Genomic DNA, 19,598 nt, shown 5'->3' on the forward strand with positions numbered 1-19,598 from the left:
TGCACAGATAGGTTTCTTTTTTATTGAAGCATCAAGCTCATAGCACAGATATATTTAGCACATCTTGACCATCCAAAGAAAAGCAAAAGAAAGAATTAGAACAGCCAAGTTTCTCCTTCAGTACATCCTGCAACTGCACCCTCTCTGACCCTGTGGAGGACCCCCCCCTCCCCTCTACAGAGAGATTCAGAGGAAGGGGGAAATTACAGATCATGGTTTATTCCTCCATAACTTCAGAAAAAACTGCTTTCACGACAAAAACAAACATTTGGACAAAAGGGGAAGAGAAAAAAAAAAGATTGGTCCGCATCAAAAATACAAAATATTTTTTGTAGAAAATTCTATAACCATTCAACTGCAAAAATGCATTTTGAGTTCACTGTATAAAAAAATAAAACAATAGCATACTGATCCACACCAACAAGGCTAAAATGTACTTAATCCAAGAACAGTTAGCATTAAACCGCTTCAGTACTTATGAACAGTCTAAATCCCTAAATATGTGACTTCATAAAAGGACCCGGAACATCATAGCAGATCACCTCAGTCATTAGACAGCAGAGATTGGTCCTCATCAAAACAATGAAACCAATTCAAAAGCCATGATGGACAACTCCGAGGGAAACTATTCCAGGAGACGACCCCTCTGCTCGCCCTCACATTAACTGGTCCAACTGGCAGAGGGTCCACGAGATGACTGCTGTTGTCTGCTGATGCAATCACCAGACAACCCCCAAAGATCAGATGGATTGCAGCTGAAAGCAGGTTAGGATCTGGGCTCGTCTTCTCCAGCTCAAATTGCATTCTCTGGCAGGAGAAGCATTGTGAACACCACTGAAGAGAACGGCAGGGGGAGAAGACCAGTCATAATTAAGAACACTAACCTAACCTGCATTCAGCACTTAACATAAGAACAATACAAGTTGACCTGACACCACCTATCCTAACACACGAGGAAATGCTTTCAGCTGGTAAAATAAGAAAAGGTGAAGCCCACACCTACTGACAAAGAGGAGGAAGAGGTGGCGCTGTGCTACACTGTCAAGCAACACGCCACTATAGTCACATGCACCATAGTATCACAGGATTTCCCCCCTCAACAAACAAAGGGCATTGATCAAAAACAAAAAAAAAAAACTGCTGGGGAGACACGTTTTCGACCAATTCACTGCAAAAAATGTCTGGGCACAATTAATAAAAAGGCAGTTTATGCAGCGGTTAAATGTGGAATGATCCGGGAACACCCTGGCATGCTCAGACTGGTGGGCCTCTATTGTGCGCTTACAGATTTCTGTATGGGGCGGAAAGAGACAGAGAGGGTGGATATTATGTGGGAAAAAGAAAAATGCTTTGCTGGGCAACTAAGCAAAAAGTATCCAATTCATTATTTCCCTTTGAGAGCTGTCAGGGCTCCGGGGCCAGCTGACCTAACCTGCAGCACGGCATTATGATCCGTGTGTGTGTGTGTGTGTGTGTGTACTTTCACTCAAACCCGGTCCGGGCTTTTCTCTAGATGTGTACATTCAAAAAGACCTGTCAAACCTGTTTTACACAGCTGTGCTACATTCAGTTTCAACATGTCATGTGAATGTGCTGAATATGAGGAGGGGGGGAGGGGCAGGTTTAAGACCCAAAGGCTACCTCTAGATACAGTATTCTGTAAATAAAGAACCCTGGATGAAACAAAGTGTGTATGTGATGTCTAAATTATTCATAACGTTCCCAGTCTTCTTTGGGAAACACTGACTACGTGATTGTCAGGGTGGGGGAAGCACAATTTACTGAATGCTTCAAATTCCAGCAAAGCAGGAAGTCTTTAGCTTCGGTGAAGTACGTTGACCAATCGCAAACCCTTGGACGTATATTGCAACATTAAAACAGCAAATATGGCATTTGTTTTGAAAGACTTCTTATATGTCCTGACTATCAGACAGCCATTAAATGGCCAAAAGCTCACTATGACTTATACATTCAGACTAAAGGTTGGCCTTCTTTTTTGTACCACAAGCAAACGGCTTTTTAAAGTGCACTCAAAGTTAAAAAATACCTATAGGTGAAGTGGAGAGCTATGGTCGTGTTGGAGGGACAGGCGGAGGGTGCTTAGAGGCAGACAGGTCTGAGCATGTCAGGGCTCCGGCCTAGTGTGGGCGGAAGCCTTGTCTGTGGGGTATGAGGGGGGAGACCTTCAGGAAGGGTCTGTTGGACAGGGCACAGGTGGACGGCCCCAAACAGAGCGTGTTTAATTCCTCTACATGCACTTCAAGATCACAGCAAGAGTGAGCTAGAATATCGAAACAGAGAAAAGAGCTTTCATGCAAGAGATCTAAGTCACAGGTACAACAATGCAAACAACTCAAATTGGAGGTTAAATTGGAGGTTAAACTAGGGCCTGCCACCGCGTCAGCACCCAGAGATCCTGAACCACGACAGCAGCAGAAGGGGGGGGAGCGGAAAAGGGGGGAGGAGGAGGACAAGCTCTCTACTGGGGGATGAAGACAGCCGCAGGGGGGGCGCCCCACGCAACCGCCTTTTTTTTTACGCTTCTTCATCCTCAACCCTCAGCTCTGCTGGCTCTGCCCGCGGCTCTTGGCGTAGCTGGTGAAAACAAAATTGTAATCGTTGAATTGAGCCAGCTGGCGGTCGAGGCGCTTGTAGCCCTCCACCTTCTGCGCCGGAGAAAAGACACTGCGACATTTGGAGCTCTGCGGGGAAACCAGGAGAAACAAACTCAGTGACAAGTCCATTTCAGATGCCTCTGAATGAAGCGCGCTCTTATTTATACCTACCTGATTGACAAAAAGCGTGGTCACGAACTTCCCTGGCTTGAACACATCCAGCACCTTACTGATTAGATCATCGTACGATGTCTGGGAGAGATTGGTTTCAAAGCTGACGTAGGAGAACTCTGGCTCCGGGGTGATGTGGATGGTCCAGTATGCTCCCTAGAGAGGACAAGAATAGAGCCATATTACTCCCATGTTGAGCACCAGAGAGTAGGCCAATCAGAAAGAGACACTCACATCAGTCTTCATTCCATTCATTGAGTATCCACAAGGGTTGAACATTGTGGCGTCAATCACAGAACCTGGTATCAGGTCACGAATTCCACTCATCTGCAACAAAGCACAGAACTACGTCAACACCAGGTAAAGCATCACTGACCCAGCTCAGCTCAGCCGCTCTGAACCACCCAGACACTGGTGGCTCAAATCAACACGTGGGATATCAAGAGGGCACTTACACGAGTGACATCACTTGCAGAAACATCATCTTTCATATAGAACTGGTCCATAATGGCTGGATCGAGGTCACTCATCAGAACTTCCAGCGTCTGATCAGCAAGCTTGTTCTCCCAGTACTCTGGTAAGTCCAGGGTAAACAGGTACCTGTGTCACGGGCAGGGAGAGCTCATTACATGTGTCAACGAAGCAGCCATTTTATACTTCTACGAGATGCCACCATCATCCGTGCTAACATCCAATTGTCATCAAGTAATACCTTGCTGTGGCTGAAACACCATTTTAATCTCTAGTAGTTCCTATAAGATCTTTCAGGGATCGTCAGTGGAGCGCACATTCAGTACCAATCTCAAGCTAAACAGGCACCGATGTGCAACAATGGACAATAGATGAGTTCCAAGCAGAAATGCTCACCAGCAGTCAGAGTTCAAACGTCCCATGCAGTAGGCTGCACCGTCTGGAAGAGGCAGAGAGCACAAGGCAACTTCTTCACATTTCCTTTGCACAGATCAAGGTGTCGTATCATTTGGTTTCAGAGGATATTTAAAAGGGGAAAATGGGACACAAAAAAAGAGGCCAGTGCTAAGATCCTTAAATGTTACCTACTTGGGAAAATCTGGCTAAGAAAGTCCACTTCCTCCTGGAAGTTCCGATGAGGGAACTCTTGATGGGTTGGCTTCATAAAGTTCTTACGGGAGTAGAAGAAGTTCTGCAAAAAGTATAGAACAATATGAAAATACAAAAAGGCTCCAGGCATTAGGGAAGAGCTTCAGGAGTTACATCCTTTGTTGTGTCTGAGAAAGCTGCGCGTCCTACCTCGATGGCATCAAACCCGCAGTACTCCCTGGCGAGTTCCAGCAGAGGCACCAGTGCTTGCAGTAAGAGGGTGGTTCCGCACGTTTTCAAAATGAAACGTCTCTTGGAGACAAACATGCTACTCTCACTGTGGAGGAAAAGCAGAGCATTGTTTTGTTTATTACACAAGTGATCCGTGGGGTTCTGGTTTCACTCACACTGTGGTGGACCAGCGTACTGGTCCACCAGCCTGCAGAACAGTCTAATCCAAGACTGCTAAATCTGCAACTTAAATTATCAGACACAGTGCTTACTTCACAAGATTACATTCGCTTTCATTTTTTTATCGACATTACAATATCAACTACATGATAAACACATGTCACTAATACAATACTTTACTCTGACTATATTGGGTCAGTTGACAGAGTAAACTAGTTCAACTCCCCCAGACATGGCAGCAGTAATTATAGGGCAGGTACACAGGAGCAACTTCTCAAACCGTTTGGAGATATCAAAGTAGGTTAAAAGAAATGATAAAATAATTTATATTTGCAAATACTTGGTTATGCGCCATCTGCCTGCAGTCTGTATTAGAATGTCATACTGCAGTTATTAAATCACTTCCTGGGTGCCATGACAATTGCTTTTACCTGCCAGATTAATTGGGTATTTTAGAAAGTATAGTCCATTTTATTCTGTATAATTTATAAAGTTTAGATACACCTCCGAAAATAGGATTTGTTGTTACTGAGAATATGTATATTTTTTTAAATGTACATTTATCTTTATTTCATTCTATGTTTTATGTAAATCTTGTAGATTGACTGTAAAATGCTGCTGTGACAAAATCATGTACCAACTTGGGATACATAACATATCAGATTTGTTTGATTCTTGGAAAGTCTGCAGAACCCTGCGGTGCCGCTGATAACTGAGGGCAGCATCTTTACACGGGCTACAGCAGGGTTTCCTTCATGATCTACACCGCTCACACCTCTAGGACTCGAAGCCGCGTGTGAAGCTCGGACTGCAGCGTCAGTGGAAAGCGCTTTACAGATGACCGCTGTCTAATCCGGCCTGCCTCCTGACGGGAGCAGGACCGGGTCAAGAGCTGCACTCACCTGAGTATATAAGCTTCCTGCTTGTCAGACTTTGTCACACTTATGATCAAACAATGCACAGTCTCCAAAAGTTTGTCCCACTCAAACCTAGAAAACAGAAAGCAGAAAAGCAACAGTTAGCAGTTATTGCCATACATTTATCAGATTGTATCAACTGGAGTCCAATGTAGAAGTGAACCCCACTACGGTCCCCCTCACTCAACAGTTACCAGGCTAGTGCTGACCCTATGTTTTAATAAGGAAAGCACCCCCTCCTCTACAGCCATGGCCTGCTACAGGAAGAGGGAGGAGGGAGGGTCTGTTCCTGGTATTATGTATAAGACAACACAGCCAAAGGCACCAGAATGTACCAACCTAGCATAGCCCCCCCCCCCCCCCCCGAGACAGACAGCCTCTCTGGGAACCTGTTAGACGGGTGTGCTTCAAGAACAGGCAGACTCATGTCATCGCTTACTGGGTAACTCTTCATCTACCCGGGGAAGAGAAGACGCGCAGGGAGGCCTTAGGGTTCGTTCAAGGGCTGCTCGCTCCATCGCGTTATAACGATATAGGAAAACCAATGACTGAGAGGAAATTGCAAAAATCTCGGGTGAGGGAGCTAAATATCACATATTTGTTTTACACTTGGCTACTAGAGGACATCTTTGCATGTAGCTAAATCAATTATTATTGCCAGATCTGACCACCTCCAACCCAGTATTGGAGTATTCACTCCATCAGATATCAAAATACAATAAATAAAACAAATTAACTTTGGCAGGTAACCAGGTGATCTAGGACCTGACACAACTAACATATCTTATTAACATCCTCACTTCAAGTCCTGCTTCATTGCCATAACTCGTATAGCCTCTTAAAAGATGGGAAGCACCAGTGAAATTATCGAAGTAACAATAATTGATTTTCACTTCAACTTATGTTTATATAAATATTTATTTATTTGTATTCTATATGTTGAAACGGTCACAAAACCTAATTCCCCCCTGGGATTTATAAAGTATTTTGAGTCATTCAATTTGAAAACTCTTGAGACATTATTTGAATACATTTGCATAAGACTCAATGACAGCGTGCCGTGCTCCAGCAGGTAGGGCTGTGCGATTATGGCAAAAATCATAATCACGATTATTTGGGTCAATAATTGATATAACGATTATTTTGACGATTATTCATTGACCATTTATTTAACTTTAAAACAAATAATATTTTACCAATAAACAAGATCAACAAATATGTTGGAGCGCACTTCCAAAACCATACTAAACATATATTATTAATATGATAAATACAAATAAATTAGACCAAAATAAATTAAATCAAATATGTTGCAGTGCACTGTCACAACATACTGAACACTCCTTAACATATAGCCAACATGCTGGTAAAACATATTCAACATATTCCACTCAGTTAAACGTTGAAGGCTGGCCAACCGTCATGGTCCAGAAGTAACAGGAAATACATGTTGAACTACAATTTAAGACCAAATAAAAATGTTTAGGCCACCATGGCAAATGCTGCTCATGCCATCTCTTAAAGATGTTTTGCAAGAAACACCAGCCTGTTGACATGGTCTGGTTTCACAAAGCTGTGATGCGTTCAAGTGCATTATTCTGGCACAGGAAGATTATGTTTCAGGACATTAACCATAAAACAGAATATTGTTATTCTATTTTTAGACACATCTCGCGATCGACTGGTTGGGCACCCCTGGGCTAGACCATAGGTCTGTTGTGGTCGCAAAGTAGTCAGCTGAAGCCACATCTCTCTCAACTTCCCCACGGCATGTGTCACATAGTGCAGGCAGCGCAGACCTGCTGAAATAATACCGAGACGGCATCGCGTAACGCTTGTCCAACGTGTTGACACGTTATTAAAGCCCTGGTTGCTAACAGTGCTAACTGGGCACATATCTTTAGCGATGTGAAATGTAATGGCAAAGTACTTGCAAATAGTGGAAATAGTTGTACCTTTCTTTTTAACGAGTTGCTGCTCTTGTTCTGACGTCTTCGCTCGCGCTGAACACTCACAACACATGTCACTCGTGGCCGAGTGGGCTTTTAGGGCGGGGCGAAAGCGCACCCAGCAAAATAATCGTATTTTGTCAATTATGCTGTTTTCATAATCTTCGCAAGCCATAATCGTAATTAAAATACGATTAATTGCACAGCCCTACCAGCAGGTTCATACTCGTTTAGCCTCAGCCTGGAACCTCATGATGAGGTAAAGCACACAATTAGCAACCATTTACCTAAATATCAGAATGTGGCATTAGCATGATATTAGGGCTGCAACAAACGACTCATTTGATAATCGATTAATCGACTATTCGGACTATTCTGCCTTGAACCATTTTTTCAAACGCTCTTATTTAGCAACTTTTAGATTTAGCTTGAGGTTGTTTTAGGCATGTGGAAACTAACAATGAAGACAATAAAGATGAATACTTGATTCAAAAATACATATATTATTGAATTAACTTAACAAATTGTTTACAAAATTAACATTGCTTTTTATTTAAATTAAATAAATAATATTTCACATCAAAAGAAACAACAATGTTTTAACAAATCGTATTAAATAATCTGATGACATAATTGTAAACAGAATAGCTGAAACTTTAACAAAATAAATAACTCCGTTACATCCAATCATTAATAGCCCATGTTTGTATCATTTTGTTATCTCTGTGTTGCTGCTAGCATACACAATACCCATAGACGATAACACCTGACGTGTGACGCAAATAAAACATTACAGAACCATGGGGGTATCTGGTAACATGTTTACCAGCCACTCACAAAGTTACACCAACTTCAGTACAATGAAACCGAGTCGGAATGATCAAAATTCAAACCAATCAAGCATTTGACCTCTACTAGTCAGAACGTGTTTACAAGCCTAAACCCTAGGGTCGTGAGTTCTTTGTAAATGACTTTGTTTAGCCCTGATCATCCATGGCAACTGGTGAGAATAACAAAACACGAGGCCTTTTATTCAGTGCAAAACCAGCGCTGTTGCAACATGTCATCTTCCCGGGTTCATACCAGAGGGACAGCGTTACTGGAGATCTGGGTCAGCTCCCGTTTTAGTGTGAAATGTACACCACGTGCTATTTCTGGTCTCTCAGCACCAACACAGTTCCTCCAGGAAAGGACTACATTAAAACACTGGAAGAGTTTCTGCAAACCAAAGATCGTGACACAATAGAGGCTTCTCAATACTCAAATTTCCCCTCCTCAACTCCTCGGTCCTCCAGTAGTGACCCGGAAATGAATTTCAGCGCGCCATTTTGAAGGACGTCTCATTTCTCTAAATGCACACCGAGGACCGAGGATCGAGCGTCGAGGAGGCTCTCTGGAGGAGCTATAACCGAGGATACACTGATGGTTCCTCCACGGCTCCTCCGCGGATGCATTTCCGGGAACGGTGGAGGAGTGACGCACGGCCGGACTTATCTCAGCCAATGACAGCTCTGCATGCATCCCCTGGATATTATTTTAGAAACTGCTCTCATCGCAACGCGATGTTTACAGTGAGAACAGCTGTGAGGCCCTGCAGAAAGCAGAGCAGTGTGTAAAATATATATCACTCAGTATAACAGACCTACTCTCTTTATTTGATTTAGTTTAGTAGATATCTACAAAGAGTCGATATTTTTCTAAGACCATTTAGTGCTTCACAATAAAATACACAACGGCTGTAGCCTGATTATGCGTTAGGAGCTGTAGGTGTGTGTGGTACAGTGTCGGTGCGTGTTGTACAGTGTGTAGGTGTGTGTTGTACAGTGCGCAGATGCGGTGGACAGACAGGTCTCAGTTGGTTTGGTGTCCTCTGCTTACTTTTAATGCTTGCAAATACAACTTTTGGCCCGTAATTTCAATTCCCCATTTCAGCGACAAGAGAGAGGGGGGGGGGGATATATCCAGTCTCTGATTGTGTTACGTTATTATGAGAGTGCTCTCATACTTTAAATTGCATATATTTATATAAATATATTTGTGTGTGTGTCCGCATCTGTAGCCTGGTATTGTCTCATTATACCGCACTCAATGAATTAAAAGTACATATGTGGGGGAACAATGTTCAGCTGATCTAACAGAGATTATAAAATATGACAAAACACTCGACAGCTGATGCAGCTGTTGCCACGTAATAATGAACGGACGTCGCTTTAATATGACCGCTCAGAGGAGAGGAGTTCTCATTTCTTTAAACGTCTGCTGCTTCCCCTCCTCTCTCCTCGGTTCCCCTCCTCGGTCCTCCGCTCGCATCTCCTGTGGGCGGGTCTAAGTATGGAGGAGGGGAGTCGAGGAGGGGAGTCGAGGAGGGGAAATTTGAGTATTGAGAAGCCTCTAATGTTACCAAGTGGACAGATTCATGAAAGCTACTTTAGTTGAAAAATCCCCAAAAATTCAAAAAACTGAGACAGTAACATCGAAAATGCTCTATCACTAAAAACGCATTACAGGCGTGACAAGAGTATAAAATAGAATTCACCTCTAAGTTGGAGAAGTATTATTATCTTATTTAGGCACATTTAGTGCTGCGTACCTGGACTCACATTCAGGTTCAGGTCCGGACTTATAAGTCCGGACCTGAACCCATGGCTTGTGTCAAGTTGTGTGAGTAACTAAAGTGAACTTATTGTGAGCTAATTATAAATTGAAAATTAACTCATAATCAACTCAAATTCAAACTCGTCAGGTTTGTTGTGCTCCCATCTAACTTGTGTCTACATTTCTCTACAAAGTACAAATGTGCCACTTAGTCTACAAATTAGTAATTACTTATGACAGCAACTACAGTGAACTACTACAAAGTTAAAACATTCATTTCATTGCCCAAACTAAAGTAACCAAACAGTCCCTGAGCTGACTGAGCCTAAATCCCTAAAACGTTGCTGAAAGGTAGAGTGTAGAGTAGACTATACGCATTACACTGTTACACACCTACTATACAGTATAGGCTACACTGTAGTGACTGAACAGTCAGAGTGTACTGTACTGTCTGTACACCATGTCTTTTCTACAACTCTACATGTGTACATTATACAGTACATACATAGTGATGTACATACTGTTAGAAATTAAAATCAATGTTGATATGGCATAATTTTGAATTAAATACAGTTTTATTCTGAAAAAACCAGAAGTTCACACTATTAACTTAATACTTTTATTCTGAAAATTCGTCACTTCCAGTTAGCATGTGGTGAAATGCTACGTTTTCAAACCGTGAATCGAAGGTGAAAGGACATGTGATGTTGTACACTGAGCACACTGGGATGAGCACTCATTTATTGACGCTGAATAACGTTTATCAGGGAATGTTTAAATAACCACAGACACCAGAATATAGTGCTAGTTTTTTTGCGAGTCCAAGTACCGGTTCCCGACGTTCCGGTTTTAACCGGACTTGAACCGAAACTTTTTACAAGTCCAGTACCGGTTCGGCGTACCGGTACGCAGCACTAGGCACATTACATATTTACACAGCTAAACATATTAAGCAAAATGAATATCAGTTAGTTGAGATGGACAAATAAATGTATTTTCTCAAATGCATTTTAGTGTCGGAAATGTGGCTCGTGAGGAATGGGCCCGATGTTTACTTTAGTGAATATAGTGTGAAGAATCATAATCCGTGTTCACTCTTCTCCCGTGATGGATTTAACCTGCCACTACCCCAGGGCTGCCAACCCTCATGCATTGAGCGTGAGTGTCACGCAACTAACACATATCTTACGCACTCACATGCCTTTCCTCACGCCAAGTTTTCGTCCAAAATAAATGTATATGAATATAAAAATAAAGTGAAGGAACAGCAAACCGAGCGGGCTACGAAATGAAACTTCCAGTTTGCGTCACCTGACACCCGCGGTCTGTAGCACTGGACAGCGACACCCTGTTGTTCATGTTTTACAGGTGACAGGTGTGGGCCGGTTTGATCGACTCTCCACCAGGGTTCGAGACGTTATGACAATATGCCTGCACTGCGCCGGATTGCACCTTAACGCCGCTCCGAGCGAGAGAGCGCAGCGGTACCTGGCATTGTTGTTGTTAGCATCTGGTTAGCTAGCTGCGCTAACGGATATAAGAAGCTGTTTCAGTGCATGACATTATGGATTTTGGGAGATGGCCCTGTGGGCCGTCTAAGCTAATCTACAGATGGCCCTGAGCCCAATGGAGATTGCCCTGAAAAATGCACGCTGACGAAATGACGCACGAAGGGTTTGGGGAGCTCCCCCTAGAACATTTAGATTTGTGACATTGTGCAGGTCTTAGATGCTGTCTGGTGCATTCTCTAGACTGAATTATAAGATGAACCACCACAATATTATATTGTACAATTTCAAGTTTATTCTTCATTTCACTTGTTTGTTTGTTCTTGTTTGTGTTTGCTCGCTTGCATAGCTATAAGAAACAATTAAGATGTTGGTCAAGACTAGGGATGCACGATATTGGTTTTTTGAAACCGATACCGATAACTTCCTGCTTCTCAAGACTGATACCAATATAATATATATATATATTAAAAAAAAAAGACTAGTAGTGAGCAAATGACATGAGCATTACTACTATGAACAAAACAAAGCCAAGAACAGTTTTGACTCTTCAAAGTGATCATATTTATTTTCCCAAACAAATCTGGCAAACTTCTTGCCTTTTTCAAAAGCCTAGTCGATAGGTAAAAGCCCCGGTGCCTTTGCAGCTGGCTTTGGATTAGCTGCTAGTTTAGCCGCGCAGGCGTCTTCGTACGCTTTTAACACACCATCGTAGCCATGGCGATGTTTCAGGTGACTGATCAGGTTGGAAGTATTATAGCTCGTTGCCTTTTTCCCTCCTCGTGGAACTTCTGCATTGCATTTGTTAATACAAATAGCAAGCGAACTATCTAACTTTGAAACTTTGAAATAGTCCCATACCACCGACGACATGTTTGTTTACTGTCCTGGCTTCACGGATTTGGATTTGTGAAAAACTCCCCTCTTCCTAAACCACTAATACCACAGTACTGGCAAAACGGGAGGAGCCGAGGGAAAAACAAGCGCCCCTCATCCCAATCCACCCAACCCGCAGGATTTTTTTTGACCCAAAAAATATATTTTATATTATCGGGGCTATTAATACTCTTATCGGGTTTATCGGGATGATGTCATAATTCCTAATATCGGACCGATAATAAATCGGGCCGATAATTATCGTGCACCACTAGTCAAGACACTTTCCATCTGATGAAGGCAAATGCCTTCCCAGATGGAAACAGTAGAAAACATTACATTCAGTTATAACTGCCAAAACAAACATTTACACTATTATGGCCCCTGTTAAAAATGTTTGTAATGTTATCTACTGTAAGTTGGTCGAACGAATGCCTCCTCATCTGGAAGCTGACCGAGCAGCAGTCGAGACGAGCCGCGCGCATCCGCGAAGCACACAAAATGGCGACGTCAGAGTTCCCGTTAGCCGGAAAATCTAAATGTCCGTCAAAAATAATACCGCTTCAGTTGCGCCACTTATGTGACAGACAAGAAGAGTGTGTGACAGACAAGAATAGTCAATTCTAATGTCTAACACTTCATGTGGAGAAAGAGATGTCCTGTGTGGGTTGATTGTGCGTTGATCTGTTGGTAATGCCTCGGGGTTCCGGTGGGCATGTAAACAAATGCATAATGCTGCGCTATACTTTGTGGCCTCATCCAGTTGCATAGCGACAGATTGTTTAGGTGTCTTTTAATAAGCAGGTAGTCCTATCATTAGCTAGAACTAGCTGGATCTGATCGATATGGACAAACGCGAGTAAAGTCTAATCTGACGAGAGAGAGATCAGCTGCTGCTGACGAGTCGAGACTCGACACGCAGCTCTGCATCACATGCAGCGGTGAGCGGAACAAAAACACACACTTCAGGTTAGAATATCACACGTAGCTATTTTAATTACCTCTCAAACTACCTAAACTAGTTATAGATATGTTTAGTTTCACTGTCGGGTCACTCATTACTGGATCCGCGAGCTGCATGATACTGGCATAATAGATTGCCCGATCGGGCAACCAGCAGGTGAGGTTTCATTGCCCGAGCTAAATACTAGATGGCCCCGGGCCATCGTTAATGTCGAGCCCTGTGTTTCTACAACAAGGTGAAGGGAAAGTCCTCTCCTGTCAGACTGAGAGGCTCAGGTGAGCTAAAGGACTCTTGAGTGTTTAGATAGTTAACTGTAGTCTAAGTTATCTCATTGGGTTTCAAACGGTTTGGACACGATTTATGTAAACAATTATTTCCGAGGCACACCTTCATATGATCATTATGGTTATAAAACAATAAGAGAATAAAGGAAAAACAGTTATGAAATACTATAAGACAGTAAAACAAGAATACAGTTTAGAAGGAGAGTGATTTGTAAAATATCCATAAAGAAAAAGAAAATCAGTTTACAGTTCTGTTTCAAATGGGTGCTGAGAGATGTATCCATTAGGGGTGTAACTGTTCACAAACATTTCGGTTCGTTACGTACTTCGGTTTTTAGGTCACGGTTCGGCAGAAAAACATAAAAAATATATATGTTTTTTAATTATTATTAAACTGTGAATAATGTATTCACTCAAATAAATACAAAATAAACATTAAGGTGCAGCTTTTCAATGAACTGAAATAATCTGTATTTGAACTGTACTGTACTAGCACCTAAACAGCCAGTTAGACATAATGACTTGCTTGTCATTGTATTTTCATGTTTTTTTAAAGAAAGATGAACTTGTCCACATTGCTTGCTGAAAGGGCAGATCTGCTGGCACTAGCAATGTCTCCTGCTGTGGAGAACACCCTCTCTCTAGGGACAGAGGTAGCAGATACAGCCAGGTAGCGCTTTGCTACCATGGCAACATAAGGATATTTGGCGTTTGTTATAGCTTTGGCTCGGTCTGAACTTTCTGCGAGTGGTGGAGGCTTACATGCTAGCGGGAGTTGGGTTTTCACTTCAGTCTTTTGGTACCGGTGATATTCACGTTCGGGTGATGCCTTTTCAAATGAGTGTGCAAGTTTGATGTATTGCCAGCCACGTAACCAATGTTAGTTGAAAATTGACAGCTTTGGTTCTGTCCACCTGTCTTTGTACGTAACTGCGAAACCAAAATGTTCCCAAACCGGAGACTTCAATGATGCTGGAGGATTTTCGAGCTCAACTTTATCTGCGTTCGCCATTTCCTCAAATTACTGACTACATTTGAACGCATCCCTGTGACCAGGGGCCTCATTTATAACGGGATATACGCTCAAACAATGTTTGCGATTTATAAAATACTAACTTGACGGGAAAACGTGCGGTCCTCCACGCAAACTCTAACCCATGCGTACGCACTAAGCACAACAACGGGAGAGACGAGAAACTGCGACACCGTTGGCAGAAGGAAGAATGGAGAGAAATATGTGGAAATAATACCATAAATAAAATGTTACCTCTCATTTATCATATGAAGAATTCATTTTCAAACATTGATTAAAGCCAATCTTAAAATGATTAAACAAACGCCTGTTTGAGACTCCTCAGTGCACACAAAAACATAACTTGGAGAAATAAATAAATACGGATGTTTTTTAAAACCACCTCGAATATGTTATGAAATGTTTTCTCATAAATGATGCGGTTTGCATTTCTATAGGTTGTACGAGCATGGTTTTATATACTACCATGTTTAATCGTGTTTTATGTCGTTTGCCAAGACTTGATAAGTCGCTCGTAAAACACAGGAGGTATGGAAGCTAAAAACACCATATGTGGTCAATTGTACAGCTAATATAACACAACACATAGGCTAGTTGTATTTCCTTTAACTGGTGGAGTTGCTGCGGGGGGGGGGGGTGTTGAGATGCACAGGCTGCAGCGGAGACGCTGCGCCCAGCTGATCGACAGCTGGGACACAAACCACCAAAAACATAATTCAGATCCAGTCGTCATGACTCCACTCCGGAGGGATTCCCAGATCATTTCTTACAGTCTCTCATCAAGGGGGGTCTCCTGTCCCCGGCACAAACACACTGCCTGAGGAAGGCCATGTGTATTGTTTTTGTCATTAACCTTTTTCGGACCACTTATTTATTTATTTTGGTGACGATCCGACCTCCATGCTGCTACTCTGGTTCAAACGGCATCCACCAAACAATATGATTTATCTCGACCTCCCCAAAATAACCAGAATCTGACACGGTGTGAGATGTCTTTTTTAGCTGTTCTGTCGTCATTTCCTGCGATCTTCTTCATGCAGTCAGTCAGAATGAATGAATGGGCGTTTCTTTGACTATTTATAGGCACATCTGGGCGTTACGTGAAGCCTGCAAAAGCTGCACCGCATTTGAGTCGATTGTGATTTATAAAAGGGAAACGGGCCTAGGAAGTGCCGTACGCACTTTCCTCGCCGGTATGCAATGTTTGGTGAATCGGAACATTTCTGTACCTATTTTTTGGATTTCTACTACGTTAGCAACCTTCCCACGTGAATCCTACGCAAGGCGTTATAAATGAGGCCCCTGCTCTCTTAGTATGCCTCTCGTCCAATGAAATGACTTGGTCGCTCTATGACCCGTTGAACCCAATGTGAGCAAATTACACTGAACGCTGCGACGCAGCACCTGAGATTACTTCCAAAAAGTTGTTCACGTTCTCAATTTTTACGTTATATTCGTTCGGTACGGTTCGGGGCCCGTACCAAATAATTTTTTTAATGTTCAATACATTTGCAACACTGTACACCCCCCCCCCCCCCACCAAAAAAAAAATCTCGCTCCTAGCTGAACTCAAAGGTTGGCAGCCCTGCACTACCCTCCTAAACCATCTCTGGTGAAGTAAAATCAAATCAGTAGATCAAGGTGTACTGACAAACACTTGGCTGCAGACTAGGGCTGCTCAATTAATCATATTTTAATCGCCATTACGATTTTGGCTTGCAGCGATTACGAAAACAACGTAATGTTTTGGTTTTTCAGTTGAATTATACTAAAAGGTGGGGTCGGCCATTTTGGAGAAACCAGCTCGAGTGCGCTAGAATTTGAAAATACACAGCCGGAAAAAATCTGCCACTTCCTCACAGAGCCCCTCCTCCAACACACAGGAACGCGCACATGACCAATGAGGGCACGAGGTAAGGTTGTGCACAGATGGAAGGCTGACCGGCAGGTAGGCCGTCCAGTTACTTTAGCCGGCTCAGGTGATTGGTCGTGCTTTTTACAGAACTACAGCTTCCACAGATGATATTTTAATGGATTTTTTGTCAAAGCACTAACATCCCGATAGCAATGAATATCTTAAGAGCATTCCATGGAATATAACAAAAAGTGTATCTCAAACTTACCTACCCCACCTTTAAAGTTCAGGGTAATCAACTGTTAAAAACATACTGTTCAATTTTTTTTCAATAAATGGATGTTTTCAAAGTAAATGGATAATCGATTTTAATATCGTGATATCAATTATTGACCCAAATAATCGAGATTATGATTGTTGCCATAATCGAGCAGCCCTACTGCAGACTGTAAAGGAGTGTGATGACATTAAATATCCTCAGGGGTAGTTGTTTGTCAATCACTAGCAGCAGACTACGGTGCTGTAGAGCCTGAGGAAGGGCAGCGCGGTAATGTGAGCGAGCTCCACATTTGTGAATCAGATGCCCTTGTGGACTTATTTGGACATTGGCTGACTTCCAGTGAGCCTGATCCACTGACAGTGTCCCACTGAGCCGTTAATCTGCCCCCTGGCTGTAAATAAATGCCAGTCCTCATTCACCCGACGGCCACACACTTGTCTTAAACTGACCTCTGTGATCTGGTTAATGACTACAAAACACTCATAATTTGCAGACTGAGTAAAATAATAAACAGGCTGTTCACTTAGTATTACTGTACTGCAAGAACGGAGTTTGAGGACGATGAATTCTACTTCAGATTAATATATAATTTAGAGGAGATGTTTTGTAAACCAGGAAAAGAGGATGTGCTCAAGGTGATCATTTCTTACCAGCTGTCATCATAAATGATTGTGTGTACACTGAATTCCCCTGCTGCTGCTCTGCTCTCACACCGAACTACAACAGGCGTCCTGGACAAACTTAATTTACTTTAGCTTCTCAGTGTTCGAGACATAGTAACAAATGGAGGTCAAGATTTCACATTCTTTTCTCTTTCCATTGAATGCAAAGAGCCTCTAAGCAAATCACAGACGGGATACCCAGTAACCAGAGGTGGGGACTCGAGTCATATGACTTAATATTAATCTAATATGATTGTCATCGGTCTAAATTAGATTTCAAATGATTAACTGTGTATGTAATGAAGATCATAGTGTAGGTTGAATCCATTTTCATAACCACTGTCTAAAAGACAAATGCGGAAACTGGGCTAATTCATCAGAATGTTGTATGACTTGACTTGCTTGATCTGAGCAATGACTTGATTTGCTTGACTCTCACCACAGTGACTTGGGACTTGCTTGATACTTGTAGGTCAAGACTTGAGACTTGCTCATGACTTGCACATGGAGGACTTACTCCCCTCTGCCAGTAACCAATCAGAGGAACAGGGAGGAGAGTGCCTACATGTCTGGAAACGTGACCGGAGCAGGGACAGCATGCAGTAGGTCTAAAAGCTGCCAAGCAGTGAGTGTTCTAAACCCTATCATACAAGCCCCAGTCCTGGGATCCAGACAGACGAGACCCTCTGCTGACTCAGGGTCCCGGGCAGCATAGTGTTGTACTTTGTGATGGGAGCAGTTTGGGATCCAGCTCACATTTAAATGATCTGTGGCTAAGTGCCCTGTCGTGGGCCAGTATCGCTGCACCGAGGACGCAGCACGCATTGAAGACAGCGACTACATGCTTGACATAGCCTACTCAAAGAGGGGGGGGGGGGCTTAGTCATTGTTCAATGACGCAGAAAAAATAACCTCGCCATTTACAGAAAAACAAACTCAAATGAAATCCGATGTGCTATATAAAACAAGTATCTAGTATATGGTAGCACTCTCGTAATCAAACGATGTCCCAACAACACTGAGGGGGCAATAATACACGTGCGTAATGACAGGGGGTAAAAAGCATCCAGCCCGCCTAATGTTGTTTAGCAAGGTAAACTGTTAAATAAAGCGTGTGAAAGCAGGGCCTCGTGACAAGAAGCAGTCTCAGGAGTGAGCAGCACATCGAGGCTGAGAACTAGCTAGAGAGAGCTAGCTGTTAGCTCTAAACGAGGTGCCAACTCTGCCAAGACGAACCTTAAAATATATACCAGTTAATCCGTCGCTCGCTCACTATAACAGGCTCATCATCATGATATCGATTAATTGCAAATAACTGTCAATAATTCCTCGGTGAAGAATGAATGACTCAGCTTAGAAATCGCTATTAAAGGGGGAGGTGGCCATTTTCCAGTGACGGTGTTAGCTGTTCCCTGGTGCTATGCTCTGGTGTCTCAATATGGTCCCGTTATTGTAAATTCAGCGAATTGAGGATTAACTAATGAGTACAGTTAAGTAATCACCTCGGGGAAACTAAATCTTATCAGGTTAAATTGGTTACATGTCAACAACGGACTGTAGGAGTGAAGCCAAGCATGTGGCCGGTGTCTCAGCCTACGCTTCAGCTGTATGCTGCCTCTGCTACGGACTGACACAAACCTTGGGATGGTACGGAGGTCGCCGGTTCCTTTGCTCTCATCCTGCCGAGAGAACCACACTTCCAACAGCTTCTCAGTCCCCTCGAAGAAATGTGCACCGTTATCCTCCATCATGAGACAACCGACACCCAACAACAAATATTAAACTTCGGTTGTAACGTTTACAACTTGGTTAATCCTTCCTCGGTCCGTTATAATTTATTGAGGTACAGTCCTTTAAACAATCCAGGTGTTGATTTTCTTGAGTTACCGTCTTCCCTTTTTCAGAGAATACCGTTAGCGAGTGCTAGCTAATATCGCCGGCCATACTGTGTAAAGCACTGAATGGAGACGGCGCGGTGAATTTATCTGCCTGACACTCTGACGTCATTTTTGCAGTACTCCAATCAGATTTCCGTGCTCTGGTTTGTGTTAATATGATAGGTTTAGGTTCCAATCACTCATCGAAAAGAACAGGGGTTTCCTCACGTGACGTTATATTGTGTTTATAGCCTCCTCCGAGTGGCCATAGCCCTTCACAAATATAAGTAGAGTACAAATAAATAATAGTAATCCATGATGAAGTAAATACATATATAATGTAGTGGTTTAATACATGAAATATGTCTACACATTGAACATGAATATGTGTTGTAAAAATGTGTATGTAAAGCCGATTGCAGTTTGAAGAAAATAGGTCAATGTGCCTTTTATCAGAAAGATATAAAACCATTGCATACGTTTTTAAGCAACCAAAAATAAATTATGTTAGACCCTGCTTTGATAATGACCATGCATGACAA

At 42.6% G+C, this 19,598-nt stretch overlaps 1 protein-coding gene across 1 annotated transcript; it reads right to left on the reverse strand.

Annotated features, from left to right (window-relative positions):
• On the reverse strand, positions 1-19,132 carry amd1 (adenosylmethionine decarboxylase 1). The gene is made up of 9 exons (XM_034075838.1): positions 18,818-19,132; positions 5,159-5,245; positions 4,056-4,182; positions 3,846-3,948; positions 3,654-3,696; positions 3,242-3,386; positions 3,021-3,113; positions 2,787-2,942; positions 1-2,702 (listed from the first exon to the last, which is right to left on the reverse strand). Exons 1-9 carry the CDS (start codon positions 18,928-18,930, stop codon positions 2,559-2,561), a joined length of 1,011 nt encoding a protein of 336 aa, XP_033931729.1. The 5' UTR covers positions 18,931-19,132; the 3' UTR covers positions 1-2,558.
• Positions 19,133-19,598: the final 466 nt, after the last annotated feature.

This window comes from Pseudochaenichthys georgianus, chromosome 24, assembly GCF_902827115.2.
Source record: "Pseudochaenichthys georgianus chromosome 24, fPseGeo1.2, whole genome shotgun sequence".
Taxonomy (NCBI): Eukaryota; Metazoa; Chordata; class Actinopteri; order Perciformes; family Channichthyidae; genus Pseudochaenichthys; species Pseudochaenichthys georgianus.